Source organism: Monodon monoceros, unplaced genomic scaffold, assembly GCF_005190385.1.
Source record: "Monodon monoceros isolate NGI ecotype Baffin Bay Population unplaced genomic scaffold, NGI_Narwhal_1 Super_Scaffold_1, whole genome shotgun sequence".
Lineage (NCBI taxonomy): Eukaryota > Metazoa > Chordata > Mammalia > Artiodactyla > Monodontidae > Monodon > Monodon monoceros.
In genome coordinates this window covers 75429516-75442720 of record NW_021703765.1, presented here as the reverse complement: position 1 = coordinate 75442720, position 13205 = coordinate 75429516, and the positions used below count along the sequence as shown (strand labels likewise).

The window sequence follows — 13205 nt, the reverse complement described above, 5'->3', positions numbered from 1 at the left end:
TCCAATGGTTAGGACTCCCTGATTCCACTGCAGGAGGCGCGGGTTCAGTCCCTGGTCGGGGAACTAAGATCCCACATGCAGCCCTGCAGGGTCAAAAACAAAAACAAACAAAACCTCACCTCCAGAGGCCCTTGTCTGTGAACCCAAACTGTGATGAGTCTGACTCCCAAGCACCCCCTTCCGTAATCACCCTCCACAGACTATAGAACACGGACCGTTGAATCAGGGGGAAAGAGAGAGAGTGGGGAAAGAATAAGCCATTTCAAGCTTCTGTGGAGTTATTATAAAGAGTGAATCACTTTAGAAATCATGCTTTGAATACACTATAGGGAAATTATACTCCAAGGTACTTAACACTGTTGGTTAAGTTTTATAAGTAGCAATTTTTTAATTGCACGGATGGGTGCGTACTTGCTGGTTTGCGGGCCCGTGGTTCTAGAAACTGAGCTGCCACAGCTCCCAACCGGGTTATACCTGCTGCTCTGAGGGGTGGTACCCACAGATTGGAACAGTGCCGCCTGGGGCTGCAGCTAAGGGGCTGCAGCATGGTGTGTGGTATCCAGGCCCTGGTTTGGATGGCCCGCTGCCCGGCTCTGCCCCAGCGTGCTGCCCTCATTTTACAGCAAGCCAAGCAGGGCAAGTCGCTGAAGGCCTATGAGGGAGGAGCTGGCACTGACACCAACAGTGAAAGAATGAGAACTTACTTGCTTTGCACAGGTTTGGGCCTCAGCTCCTAGATTCGTTTCCCAGAGCTGTTTTCAGGAGGAAGCACCACAAACTGGGTGGCTTAAACAACAGGAATTTATTAGCTCAGAATCTGGAAACCAAAAGTCTGAGATCAAGGTGGCTACGGGGTTAGTTCCTTCTGAGGGCAGCGAGGGAAGGAGCTGCTCCAGGCCCCTGTCCTTGGCTTGTAGATGACAGTCTTCGTGTTCACATGGCGTTCTCCCTGTATACGTGTCTGCCTCCTAATTTCCCCTTTTTGTAAGGCCACCAGTCATATTGGATTAAGGCCACCTTAATGACCTCATTTTAACTTAATTTCCTCTTTAAAGACTCCAAATAAGGTCACATTTTGAGGTCCTGGGGTTAGGCCATCAAGGTATGAATTGGGAGAACACAGTTCAACTCCTAACAGTTCCTAATATGTCCCAGTTTCACTGTGAGACTCCTGGCTGTGACAGCCCACAATCGGAGGAGGGCAGGGTGCGTGGCCTCTGTTTCTAGATCTGCCAGATTCTGATGTCTAGCATCTATCTTCCTGCCTTAAATTCCTCCCTCCACGTTCCCCCCACTCCCACTCCTTACTTCCCAACGTCTGCTAAAAGGCTCGCATCCTCCCACTTACCTAGACCGGAAGCCTCCAAGTCATTGTTGACTTTGTTCTTTTCCCTCCCATCCTCTCATGCTACAAGGCTCTTGTCCGGCTTCTGGCACCCCAGCTCCCATCTCCTGCCTTCCTGTCGTCTGCTCCTGCAGCTGTATTTTCCACCCTCCAGGCCCCTCCCCTGCACTGGTGCAGCAGCCCCCTCCTGGGTCTCTGAGCCTCCACCCTCTCCCTCCTGTAGTCCCAGCAGTCACATACTTCCTAAAATGCAGCTTCGATAATGCCACCCCCTCCATAAGGCAGCTTCTCCACTGTCTACTACATCAAGGCCGAAGTCTTTGGCTTAGCATTTAAGGAACTCCACAATTTGAACTGCGTTTATTTATTTATTTAAACATCTTTATTGGAGAATAATTGCTTTACAATTTGAAATGCATTTAGACCTTATATTAAATAGCTCAAGCTGCCAAAACAACAACCACAGATTCAGCAGCTTAAACAACAGAAAGTTGTTTCTCACAGTTCTGGAGGGTGGTGTCAGCATGGTCGCATTTGGTGAGGGCTCTCTTCCTGGCTTGCAGACGGCCACCTTACACAGCCTGTGCACACAGGGAAAGAGAGAGCGAGCGATCTCTCTTCCTCTTCTTATGAGACCACTAATCCTATCAGATTAGGGTCCTGCCCTTATAACCTCATTTAACCTTAAGTACCTTCTAAAAGCCCTATCTCCAAATATGTCACAATGGGAATTAGAGCTTCAACATATGAATTCTAGAGGATACAATTCAGTCCATAGCAGACCTCAAATGAACATGTTGTTGAACACGTAGTGTGTGCTGGGCACCGGTCTAGAGACTGGCAAAAGAGCAAAGTGGATGGTGAGTAGGCAAAAAACTGTATCTATATCTAAACATCTATAAAGATATATGTAAATCTATATAAGATAAAGAGATATAACTACATGCATTCATGAGCAAATACATACACACTCATAAACTACAGGCAGTGATAAGTGCTATGAATAAAAATAAAGCATGATAAAGGGGCAGAGAGTAACAAGGATGGGACGCTGTTTTAGAGAATGATCAGGAGTGATCTCTGACTCAGCAATGTTTAAGTGGATGGAGACATAAGTAAGATAGGTTAGCTTTCAGCCACTGGAATTTAATCCTTCAAATCAGGAGTCTGCAAACTTTTTCTGTAAAGGAGAGGATAGGAAATATTTTTGGCTTTGTGGGCCATCCCATCTTAGTCTCCATCACAACTTCCCCACTCTGCCCTTGTATTGCAAAAGCAGCCATAGGGCTTCCCTGGTGGCGCAGTGGTTGAGAGCCCGCCTGCCGATGCAGGGGATGCAGGTTCATGCCCCAGTCCAGGAAGACCCCACATGCCACGGAGCGGCTGGGCCCGTGAGCCATGGCCGCTGAGCCTGCGCGTCCGGAGCCTGTGCTCCGCAACGGGAGAGGCCACAACAGTGAGAGGCCTGCGTAATGCAAAAAAAAAAAAAAAAAAAGCAGCCATAGACAATATGGAAACAAACAAGGTTGGCTGTGTGCCAATAAAACTTTATTCACAGACACTGAAATTCAAACTTCATGTAACTTTCACCTGTCATGGGGCATTATCCTGCTTTTGACTTTTTTATTCAATGAGTTTAAAATGGGAAAACCATTCTTAGTCCATGGGCTGTACCAAAGTAGATGGTAGACCAAATTTGGCCCACGGGGCCACAGTTTGCAAATCCCTGCTTCAGAGCAGGCAGCTAGAAGATGCTTCTCCCAAGAGAATGGGGATCACTGTAGGGCCTAGAACACAAGTCCCTGGCACATAGTACGTATTCAGTGTGTATTTGTTGAAAGAGAGAAAGCAGCGAGGGAAGGAAAGGGGCAAGGAATGAGGGTGCCGGGGCTCCTACAAGCTGAATTCCTGGCTCAGGGCCCTAGGCTGACATGACCTCACCTGCTGTCTCCTCTTGGGTTGCGAGATCATTTCCTTCCATTTCCTCAGGGCCTCTCTGCAGGCTCCCCAAGCAAAGAGGTGTTGACAAAGCCTTTGAAATGCCCAGGAGCTCAGAGCCTCCTTTGCAAATTTAGGAACAGGCATGGAGGAGCCCTCCCATAGAACCCACTGAAATCAAGTCAGTGTCTCCCGCGACCTGAAAAGCTTCCATTGTCTACCCCAGACACAAATCCAGAAACAAACACACACAGCCACAGCCCAAAGTCCACTTGTGCCCCATCCCCAGCTTAACAACCCACAAGGGCCACTAATCTGAATTTTTAGCTTAGGTCCCCACTCAGAAAAGTCATTTGCATCCCCCCTGCAGGCCCCTGGCTGCTCTATTAATCTCCCCATTTGTCCCCTCCTGTGTCATCTAATATTACTGCTGGCTAAGTAAAACATCAAAGCCCAAGTACAGCAGCCCTGCCAGAGGCCTCCTAATGCCTGGTTTCAAGTGGGCAGTTCACACAGCCTGGGGTGCGGAATGGCACACCTCGCGCCTGAGCCCCCGGTTACTTGTCTCGTAATGACCACCCCTCACACATCTGGACCCTCAGCACGTGGCCTCTTTTACTGCCTGTTATCTCACTCCCTCCACCCTGCCAATGATGGCTGCCGGCTGCCTGCCCACCGGCCACACCCCACCCCTCTCTTCCTCCCTCCTTGTCAGGCTCCCCACCCTCCTGCCCTCCTGTCACCTCCACGGGTCCTGGGCCCGACCCCACCACCAACGCCATGTCTGTTATCCCCACTGTGGGATTCCAGCTGCCCCTCAACCTCCAGGGTGTTAAAAGAGAGTTTCTAAACGGGCTAAGTGACGCCCTGCCTAGGGAGGACGGCTGGGGTGCCTCCCACGCGGGAAAGGTAGGATTTTATTTTCTCAAGGATGCAGGTCATCGGCACAATCAGAGGAATTTGTCACCACAAAGGCCTGCCCAGAGGTGCCCTCCATCACCTGGGCGTCTGCTGGAAGACACAGGAGTGGAAATAGAATCCGAAACAAAGAAGTTTTAGGTTGTCTGGACGGGCCTTCCAAGGAAGTGGAGTTTGGACGTGGCTTCACGTGGGGACATGAGTAAACTAACTTAAGAGTTTAGCAGGATAGAAGGGCAAGTAGGGAATTTGCCTATTCCCTGTTAGGGAGTTCATCTACATCATTCTCCTGCTCCCGGGGTGGCACTACAGCAGTAATGCTTATAGCAGTAGTCGTTGTAACAGGACTACAAGTTTTACTAGTAGCAGAATAATGACACCAATAGTGATGAAGAATGGCTACCATTTAGGAGACTGTTGCAGTCACCCCAATGAAAGATGATGGAGACTTGGACAGGGTGCTGGCCAGTAGATGGAGAGAAAGGGGACCAAATGGATTCTAGAGTTATTTAGAAGGCTAAAATGGATGGGAGTCAGGGATGGATTGGGGGGTGGGAGATAAAGAGGATGATGTCCAGGAAGCTCCTCCCTGTGGCATATGCACAGGAGGTGATGGATGGTGGTGCCCAACACTGAGATGGGAGCCACTGGGGATGACTGGGTCTGGCCAGAGCAGGGAGGTGTGGGAGATCATGAGTCATAGTACCTTCCCGTTGTTCTCTGCCATGGCTCCCTGCACTGTTCTGACATGATCTTTACCAGTGACATGCTGTCACCTGCCTCCTGTTCCCCAAACTCCAACATGGCAGCATGGACGCTTTAGCACAGAGCTCCTCTTCCTTGGCCAGAAAGGTGGCCATGCCTCTCACTTCTCTGCCAGCAAGACTGTGCTCCCACTTCTTTGCCTGGTGAACACCTACTTATCCTTCGGGTCTTGACTTAGAAGTCAAATACTCTGGGTCAGGCGCCTCTTCTGTGTGTTTCCACAGCCCCCTACACACTGCCAACGTCCCGTGTTATGGCACCCAGTTCACTCAATTATAGTGGTTCATTAAATCACCATCCCCACTGGACTGTGAACTCCATGAGGGCACAGATCACATCTGTATGTTTGTCACTGTAGCCCTGGCCCTTACTGACTTGCCTGGCACATAGGAGATATTCAATAAACATGTGTTGAATGAATGAATGAATGCGTGAATTGTGCATGATCGTCAAGAGGCAGGATAGTCAAACAGTTAAGGGCATGGTTTCAAAGGCCAGACTGCCAGGCTTTGACTCCTGGCTCCAGCTTACTAGCTCTGTGGTCTTAGACAACTTAGTTAACCTCTCTGTGCCTCAGTTTCCTCATCTGTAAAATGGGGATGATGTTGCTTGGAACATAGCAAGTGCTCATTGAATGCTAGTTTTCAGTAGTTGTCCTTCAGAGTTCCCTGTGATTTCTGTCCTAGGCTTAACCTGATTTAATCCTAATTCACAGCTCCCTGCCAGCCTGAGCACCTCCAGGCTGATGAGATGTGGACCCTGCCTCCTTTCTGACTTCATCTCCTTGTACTCATCCTCACTCATCCACTCCAGCCACACTGGCCTCCTTGCTGGTCCTTTGAACTGAGCAAACTCATCCCTACCTCAGGGTCTTTGCACTTGCCTCTTTCCCCTCCACTTTGTCACCATTACCTCCCTCTATATTATATTCTTATCACCACCTGAAATTATATCATCCACATATTAGTTTACTTATTATTTACCTCTGCTTCTCCCAAAACGATGCTCCAGAAGGACAAGGATCCTGACTGCCTTGTTCACCTCAGTGTCCCCAATGCCTAACGGTGTCTAGCACATAGTAGGTGCTCAGTAAATACAATTTGAATGTGTGAATGCCCTGCCTCAAGGTCACTGCCCGCTGCTCTACTCTTTGGCCTGAGTGACGCAACATTGTCTCACCTTCTGCCCTCCGTCGCTCGGCCGTTGCATCAGGGTGTGCCTGCTGCCTGTCCCTTAGAGTTGCTGATGCTTGTCTGACGCACGAGCACATCTCTGCCCAGGCAGGTAGACAACCACTCAGAAACACCCAAGACAGAATATGATCCTTATCGATGAAGTTCAGAATGGATGGGCCAACATTCGTCAGCCCAGGCTTATCCCTGCTCACCTACTGGACAGTTTGCTTACAGAGGTGAAGATAAATGGAGCACTGAAGACATTCAAGATGGAGAGAACAGGGGCTTCCCTGGTGGCGCAGTGGTTGGGAGTCTGCCTGCCAATGCAGGGGACACAGGTTCGTGCCCCGGTCCAGGAAGATCCCACATGCTGCAGAGCGGCTGGGCCCATGAGCCATGGCCGCTGAGCCTGTGCGTCTGGAGCCTGTGCTCCGCGACGGGAGAGGCCGCAGCGGTGAGAGGCCCGTGCACAGCAAAAAAAAAAAAAAAAAAAAAAAAAAGATGGAGAGAACAGTAAGCGCAAAGGCCTGAGGCAGGGATATGTTTGGCCTTTTTGAAAAGCAGAAACCTGAAATCGGGGGAAAGTATTCTATGCTTCAAACCTTTCTCACATAAACTTTTTGTTTTCCCAGTACTTGCCCGGAATGGTGAGTTCGGGCTATGGCAGGAAGGCCCAGAAATCCAAGTAACTTGACCCAGCCTCAGGTTTGATTCCTCCGCCCTGAGGGCTGTTATCATTTGAAGACACTGACAGTGTTCTTTCAGTCACTTATTCATTCCACAAACTTTCATTAAGTCCCTGCTAATGTGCCAGACCCTGTGCTAGACTCCAGAGAGACCACCTTTGAGTTCCTGAGCCCTCTCCCCAGAACAGAACCTGAAACATTCTTCCACGGTGCCTTCTTCTGCACAGGTAGAGGGACCAGGTTCCCAGCTACCTTGTATGTGTCCATCCCAGAGAGTCACGGACAGTTGGTGACTGGCGACAGATTCCAGGAAGAGCATCACCTCTCCCCATCCCAATGGAAACAATCTTCCAGTGCCCTCAAATGCATAATATTTCATCTTTTTTTCTCTCCTCCAGCCCCCTGCCTCAGGAAAACAGTCTCCCATAAAGAATGGCAGCCCCTCCAAGTGCCCTCGTTTCCTCAAGGTCAAGAACTGGGAGACCGATGTGGTTCTCTCTGACACCCTCCACCTTAAGAGCACGTTGGTGAGTACCCCAGCAAGGGGGAGACCAGGGTTTCTCAACCCTAACAGTATCCACACATGGGACTGGGTAATTCTTATCGTGGGGACCAACCTGTGCGTTATAGGATGTTGAGCATCACCCCTGACCTGTGCCAGCCAGATGCCAGTACCCCCCCACACCAAGTTGTGACAACCAAATATGTCTTCAGACATTACCAGATGTCCCCTGGGTGGGAAATTCACCGCCATTTGAGAACCACTGGTGGATACTTACTTGTGCAAATGCTTTTTATTTGTGTCCCCTTGTACTCAAAAGGGGAGTTGCTGGTTCTAAGTACATTCTTTTTCTCTCACACAGTCCGACCACTGATGGAGTTTTGGACAAACCCTTCTTGGTTTTCAGTCTGTCCTCTAAATTTTATATATTTTTCAGTCAATCAACCAATCTGTTATTTTACATTGTTCTGGAAAATGGGCCTCTTGGAGGAATGTTGTATCAGTTAGCTATTGGAGTGTAACAAACTTCCCCCAAAATTAGTGACCTAAAACAACCACCACTTATTATTTTCCAAAAGTCTACAGATGGGCTGTGTGGTTCTGCTGATCTCATGCTTCTGCGATCATCTGAGGGGTCAGCTCTCGGCAGGCTGGTCTAGGATGGCCCTGGCTGGGATAACTCAGCTCTGCTCCATGTGGCCTCTCATCTTCCAGCAAGCTAGCTTGGTCTCCTTCACATGCTGGTTGCAGTGTCCTGAGAGAATGAGCAGAAATGTGTAAGATCTCTTGAGGTCGGGACTCAGAATGGGCACAGTGTCACTTCTGCCATATTCTGTTGGCCCAAACCAGCCCAGATTCAAAAGGAGAGGGAAGAGGCTTTACCTCTTGATGAGAATTGCTGTAAAGTCACATAGCAAAGGCTGTGAATACAGGGAGGGGAGGAATTAGGGCTATGTTCTGCAATCAACATCCCACAGACACATTCTGCCTCCTGTTCCCCAATCACTCTACTAGCTCCTTCTTGATCAACATGGGATCAAAACATATTGGGGGATTCAGCACCAATGGTTCTGCTTCCCAGGGAATGACAGTCACAAAGCCCCTCTCCCCCCAGTTAAGTAGAGCAAACACATTCAGGACCTTAAAGTGATGCTTGCCCTTTCCTTACTTGGGCTGATAACCGGGTCCAACAGTGATTAGAAGCTGGTATGTGAGAAATCCACTTTGGGAATTAAAGCCGGGGAAGCTCCACCATGAATGTCAGATCCAGGTCCACAACCCTACACGTGCCACAGTTGGGTGAAATGAAGTAATAGCCCAAATCTCTTTTCCTTCCAGGGAACGGGATGCACCGAGCACATCTGTATGGGGTCCATCATGCTTCCTTCTCAGCAAATACGAAGGCCTGAAGATGTCTGCACAAAAGACCAGCTCTTCCCTCTTGCCAAAGAGTTTATTGATCAGTACTACTCATCAATTAAAAGGCAAGTTCATGTCTACACTGGGAAGACCGGGTACTGGGTACAGAGACTTCAGGTCCAAATGTGCAGACAGTTGAACCAAGACCTGAGCATAAGGCCTCTGCCTGCCATGCACAGAGGTCAAAAACTGGTGGCCCAAGGGCCAGATCTGGCCCCTAGAAGTGTTTTTGTTTAGCCTGCAAAGTGTTGCTTAAATTTGAAACTTTTCAAGCAATTCCACGCCTGGGTATATTCCCTAAAGAAACTCTCACACTTGTTCACAAGAAGGCCTGCATAAGAATGTTCACTGCAACATTGTTAGAATAGGAAAAAAAATTAAAGAGCCAACTGGAAACAATCTCAACTCCATTGATAGGAGAATGTGTAAGTAAACTGTGGCATTTTCTGTAATGGAATACTATACAGCTATAAACATGAACAGGTTAAAACTCTGCATGTTCATGGAAATGAAGCTCCTAAATAACTTTGAGCAAAGGAAGAAAAGGACAGGCTGTAGAAGGATACGTTCAGGACAGCCCCATTTACATAAACCTTTTAAACATGCAGAAAAATACTATACGTGATTTAGGGGATAGATACACAAGTGGCAAAAATATAAACAAAAGCATGAGAATGCTAAATGCCACATTCAAAACAGCTGTCACTCCTGGAAAGAAAGTGGGCTACAATGCAGAGTAGTCCCCAAGGAACTATAATATATTTTCTTATTTATTTATCATCTCTTAGGCTTGGGACATGGGTATTCATTACATTATTCTCTATACCTTTTTTAAAGCCTGAACCTTTTCATAAGAATTTTTTAACTTTCTAAAATTCAGTTTATTGCCACCATTTAAAAATTAGAAGAGTTGCCTTTAAAAATCAGATTTTCAGTTTCTCTTGAAAGAAGATCTGGCAGTACCAGGCCCCCATTCCTATCAGACAACAGCAGGCTAGAGCAGAGTTGGGGCTGCCCCCTTTGGACCAGGCGTAGGCTCACCTGTTTGCTGCAGTCCCCATCCAGCCAGTTCAGTCCTATGTACACTGCCGGGCCTTTGTAGGCATTTGAGTTTGCCAGTCTCTGCTTTATGTTGAAACTGTTGTGTCCAGATATCAATCCAGACTCTGTGGCTTCTGGCCTCCTGTAATAGCTCACTCCTTCCACCAACCTCTAATTTAGTAGAGAGGGTGATGCTCCCATGTCTCTTCTCTCTTCCCTCAGATTCGGCTCCAAAGCTCATATGGAGAGGCTGGAAGAGGTGAGCAAAGAGATCGAAACCACCAGCACCTACCAGCTCAAGGACACAGAGCTCATCTACGGGGCCAAGCATGCCTGGAGGAATGCCTCCCGCTGCGTCGGCCGGATCCAGTGGTCCAAGCTGCAGGTGAGCAGTCAGGCTCAGATACTATGAAGAGCCCTTTGGTGGGGTTGCCGGGGGAGGAATGAGCTTTAAAAAGGGTCAGCTCCTAGCAAGGGCACTTGGCTGTGGTGGACTCTCAGATGGTGACCACGGGGTCCCAAATTCTCAGATCACGACTGAATCTGGCTTATATCTTATTTAGCCCAAACAATCTTTTTAAAAGATTGAATCTGATGTCTCTAGGTAGGGCTTATACTCTCCAGTTTACTACAGACCCCTCTTGCCCCTTTTGTCTTATACCTCCTCTCTTTCCTTATTTCCATTATCTGCCTACTCCCTAAAAGCATTAGATTCTGTGTCCCCTGGTGTGATTTCTTTTCCTCTAGGGAATAGTTTCATCTTGGAAGTAGATTAGTTATCAGTCTCGGGGGTGGGGGATGTGGGGGCGGGGTGTCTGGTTTTTTTGTGGTTGTTTTATTTTTAAGTCCCTAATCTCTAGGAACCTCATAGGAGATACAGGCAGCCCATTTAAAGTCCCTCCTCTGCTCAGCATCTCTTTCCTACGTTCACTTACAGTCCATGCCTACTTTTAGGGGATTTTTCCTGGTTTGATTGGCCATAGTTATTAGAAAAAAAAGATAAAACCCAGCCCGGGGCTCAGTAATGAGATGCTCACTACTCCAGGAGCGCAGCAGCCGGGGTGGGCTCTGGGCGCTCCTCCATTGGGAGGGCTGCCCTGGGTGTGATGAATGGGGAAGGAGGAGGTGATCACTCCCACGATATACCCGTTGCAGGTGTTCGATGCCCGCGACTGTACCACGGCTCACGGGATGTTCAACTACATCTGTAACCATATCAAGTATGCCACCAACAAAGGGAACCTCAGGTGAGCTGACCCGCTTAGGGGAGTGGAGTCTGATGTCCTCCCATTGTTGACCCTTGGGTCTGGCGTTCACCCCCCTGTGAAGGAAATGCTCCCCCTCTTTTCCCGGGGACAGGTGTCAAGCCGAGAGAGGTAGCCTGGCATCCTCGTTCTAACCAGCATGTGCCTTCTCTCCCGGGAGAAACAGACTCCCGTGTGGTTTGCAAGACTACAGCGACCAGAATCATGTTTATCCCACAGTTCGATATCACCCACGGAGGAAACAGGAAGGGATGTTTCAGATTCCCAGGAATAGGAAAATCCCATTGCCGGTGGTGACCTGCTTTTACCAGCTCCTGCTCTGTTGCCTGGAGCCGCCTCTGAGGCTCCCTAGGTTTAAAAGGCAATTTCTCTTCCCGCTGCTGTGGGGACCACCGTTTCTGGTTCCACCAAGCTGAGCCGCACCTGGGACTCCTCTTGCCCCCCGCGAAGAACAAAGCCACAGGATACAGGCCAAGGCAGGAAGGAGCCAATGTGAGCTGGTGGCTTCCACACTGGCAAGTCTCAGCTGGGAGAGGAGCAGCTAGAAGGGAACAGCTGGGGCCCCCGCAGACAGGCGGTGACAGTTGTTAATCCTACTCCCTCAGTCCTGCCCCTGCATCTGTTCCCAGCAGCTGAGGACCAGCCCCATCTTGGGGCCATGCAGGACCACTGCAGGGATATTCCCACAAGCCCTCAGGCTACACTGAGCTCATCCCCAAAGTGACCTATTGGCATTAAGCATGGGCTTTCTTGGACAAGTCTCTTCCTTGAGAAGGAAATGGTGTTTGCCAGCTGAGCCCACCAATAGGAAAAGACCCTGTAATTTAAGCCCAGGGCCTGCTTGGGAAATTAGTATTCAGATCTTTTTCCTAAAAGACCTCACCCCTCAGAAAACAATAAAGAGCCCTCCTGCGTATCCTAACATTAAAGGAGGGCCCAGTCAAGGTCTTGGCCTCAAGGAGCTTATGGGTTATTTTGGTAGTTTTCAAATGGTGCTGTGATGGGGTAATAAAAAGGCAGTGCACCTTTACTTTTTTCAATTCTGTATTGGGGGGGGCGGGTCTAAATGAGATATTCTATTTATGAAATGTTTGGCTAATTTTTTTTTTTTTTACAAGTTTGAAACTACACATCTGGACACGAGGAGAGGCCATAAGAGAATGTATACCATGTATAGAAACTATCTAAGCATAAAGGAGGAAGGTGGACAAGGGAGATGAAGGGAGGGAGAGAGATGTAATTCAAACAGTACAGGGCATTAGACTTGCCATTTTGCGACATTATGCTTAGCAGGATTGGGAGATGGGAGGTGTAAACCTGTTCCATGTCTTCCATTGGGCTTGTTCCCACACACAGAGTAAGCATCCCACCCCACTGTGTGAGATTCTGGAGTTTCTAAACACACTTTTAAAATATATATAAACAAACACAAACAGGCTTTATCTGCTACTCAGCCAAAGAAATAGCCATGTGGTTTAATGCTGGAGGGAAATTTTACTCACAATTTTACTCAGTCTGTGTTCATCTCCAATATGGCACCTTCGCTAAGAGATTTTTTTTTTTTTTTTTTTTTTGCTAAGAGATTTTTAAGAGCATCTTTGGCTCTATATGTCTTCCGCCTTCAGCCTGGGTCCTAGACTCACCCCGAGGTGTGACACACCACTCCCTGCAGTATTAAATGCAATATTGTCTTGTGCAGACAGTATGACCTAAATGTGCTCAAGAGGAGGCCCTGGGAACTAGATAAGACAGGGGATGCTGTGTGGAGAAAGCAAATTTGAATCGGGGCTTGAAATTGGGTACATGACAGCAGAAACAGACTCCAACCAAGGGAGCAGCAGGGCAGGATTCCAGGGGCAGGATGTGAATGGGAGCAGATCTGTGAGCTTTGGGTTGGACCTATAATGTCATCCCCATGTTGACACAAGCCAGGATGTGGTTTCCATAGCCTAGCATTTGGTCTGTGGATGGAACTGATGGGTCCAGGTAACAGGAGCTCCTGGAAGGAGATAATATCAAACCACTTCGTGAAAAAATTACTCTCCTTTCCATTTGTTCCAATCCTTCTGATGGTACCAAAGAGGATAAGGCATCATTATAACACCTCTCCAAAACGCCGATTTCCCTTTTTTGATTTTTGTTTTTCTTCGG

The 13205-nt window shown here is 48.4% G+C and overlaps 1 protein-coding gene across 1 annotated transcript in view; it reads left to right on the top strand.

The window, feature by feature from the left end:
- The window catches only part of NOS1 (nitric oxide synthase 1), an 87162-nt gene that overhangs the window by 27522 nt on the left and 46435 nt on the right, over nucleotides 1-13205 (top strand). The window contains exons 3-6 of the mRNA XM_029225398.1: nucleotides 7226-7354; nucleotides 8668-8813; nucleotides 10012-10174; nucleotides 10945-11036. Coding sequence (XP_029081231.1) covers nucleotides 7226-7354; nucleotides 8668-8813; nucleotides 10012-10174; nucleotides 10945-11036 — 530 coding nt within the window. The remainder of the gene's footprint in view (nucleotides 1-7225; nucleotides 7355-8667; nucleotides 8814-10011; nucleotides 10175-10944; nucleotides 11037-13205) is intronic.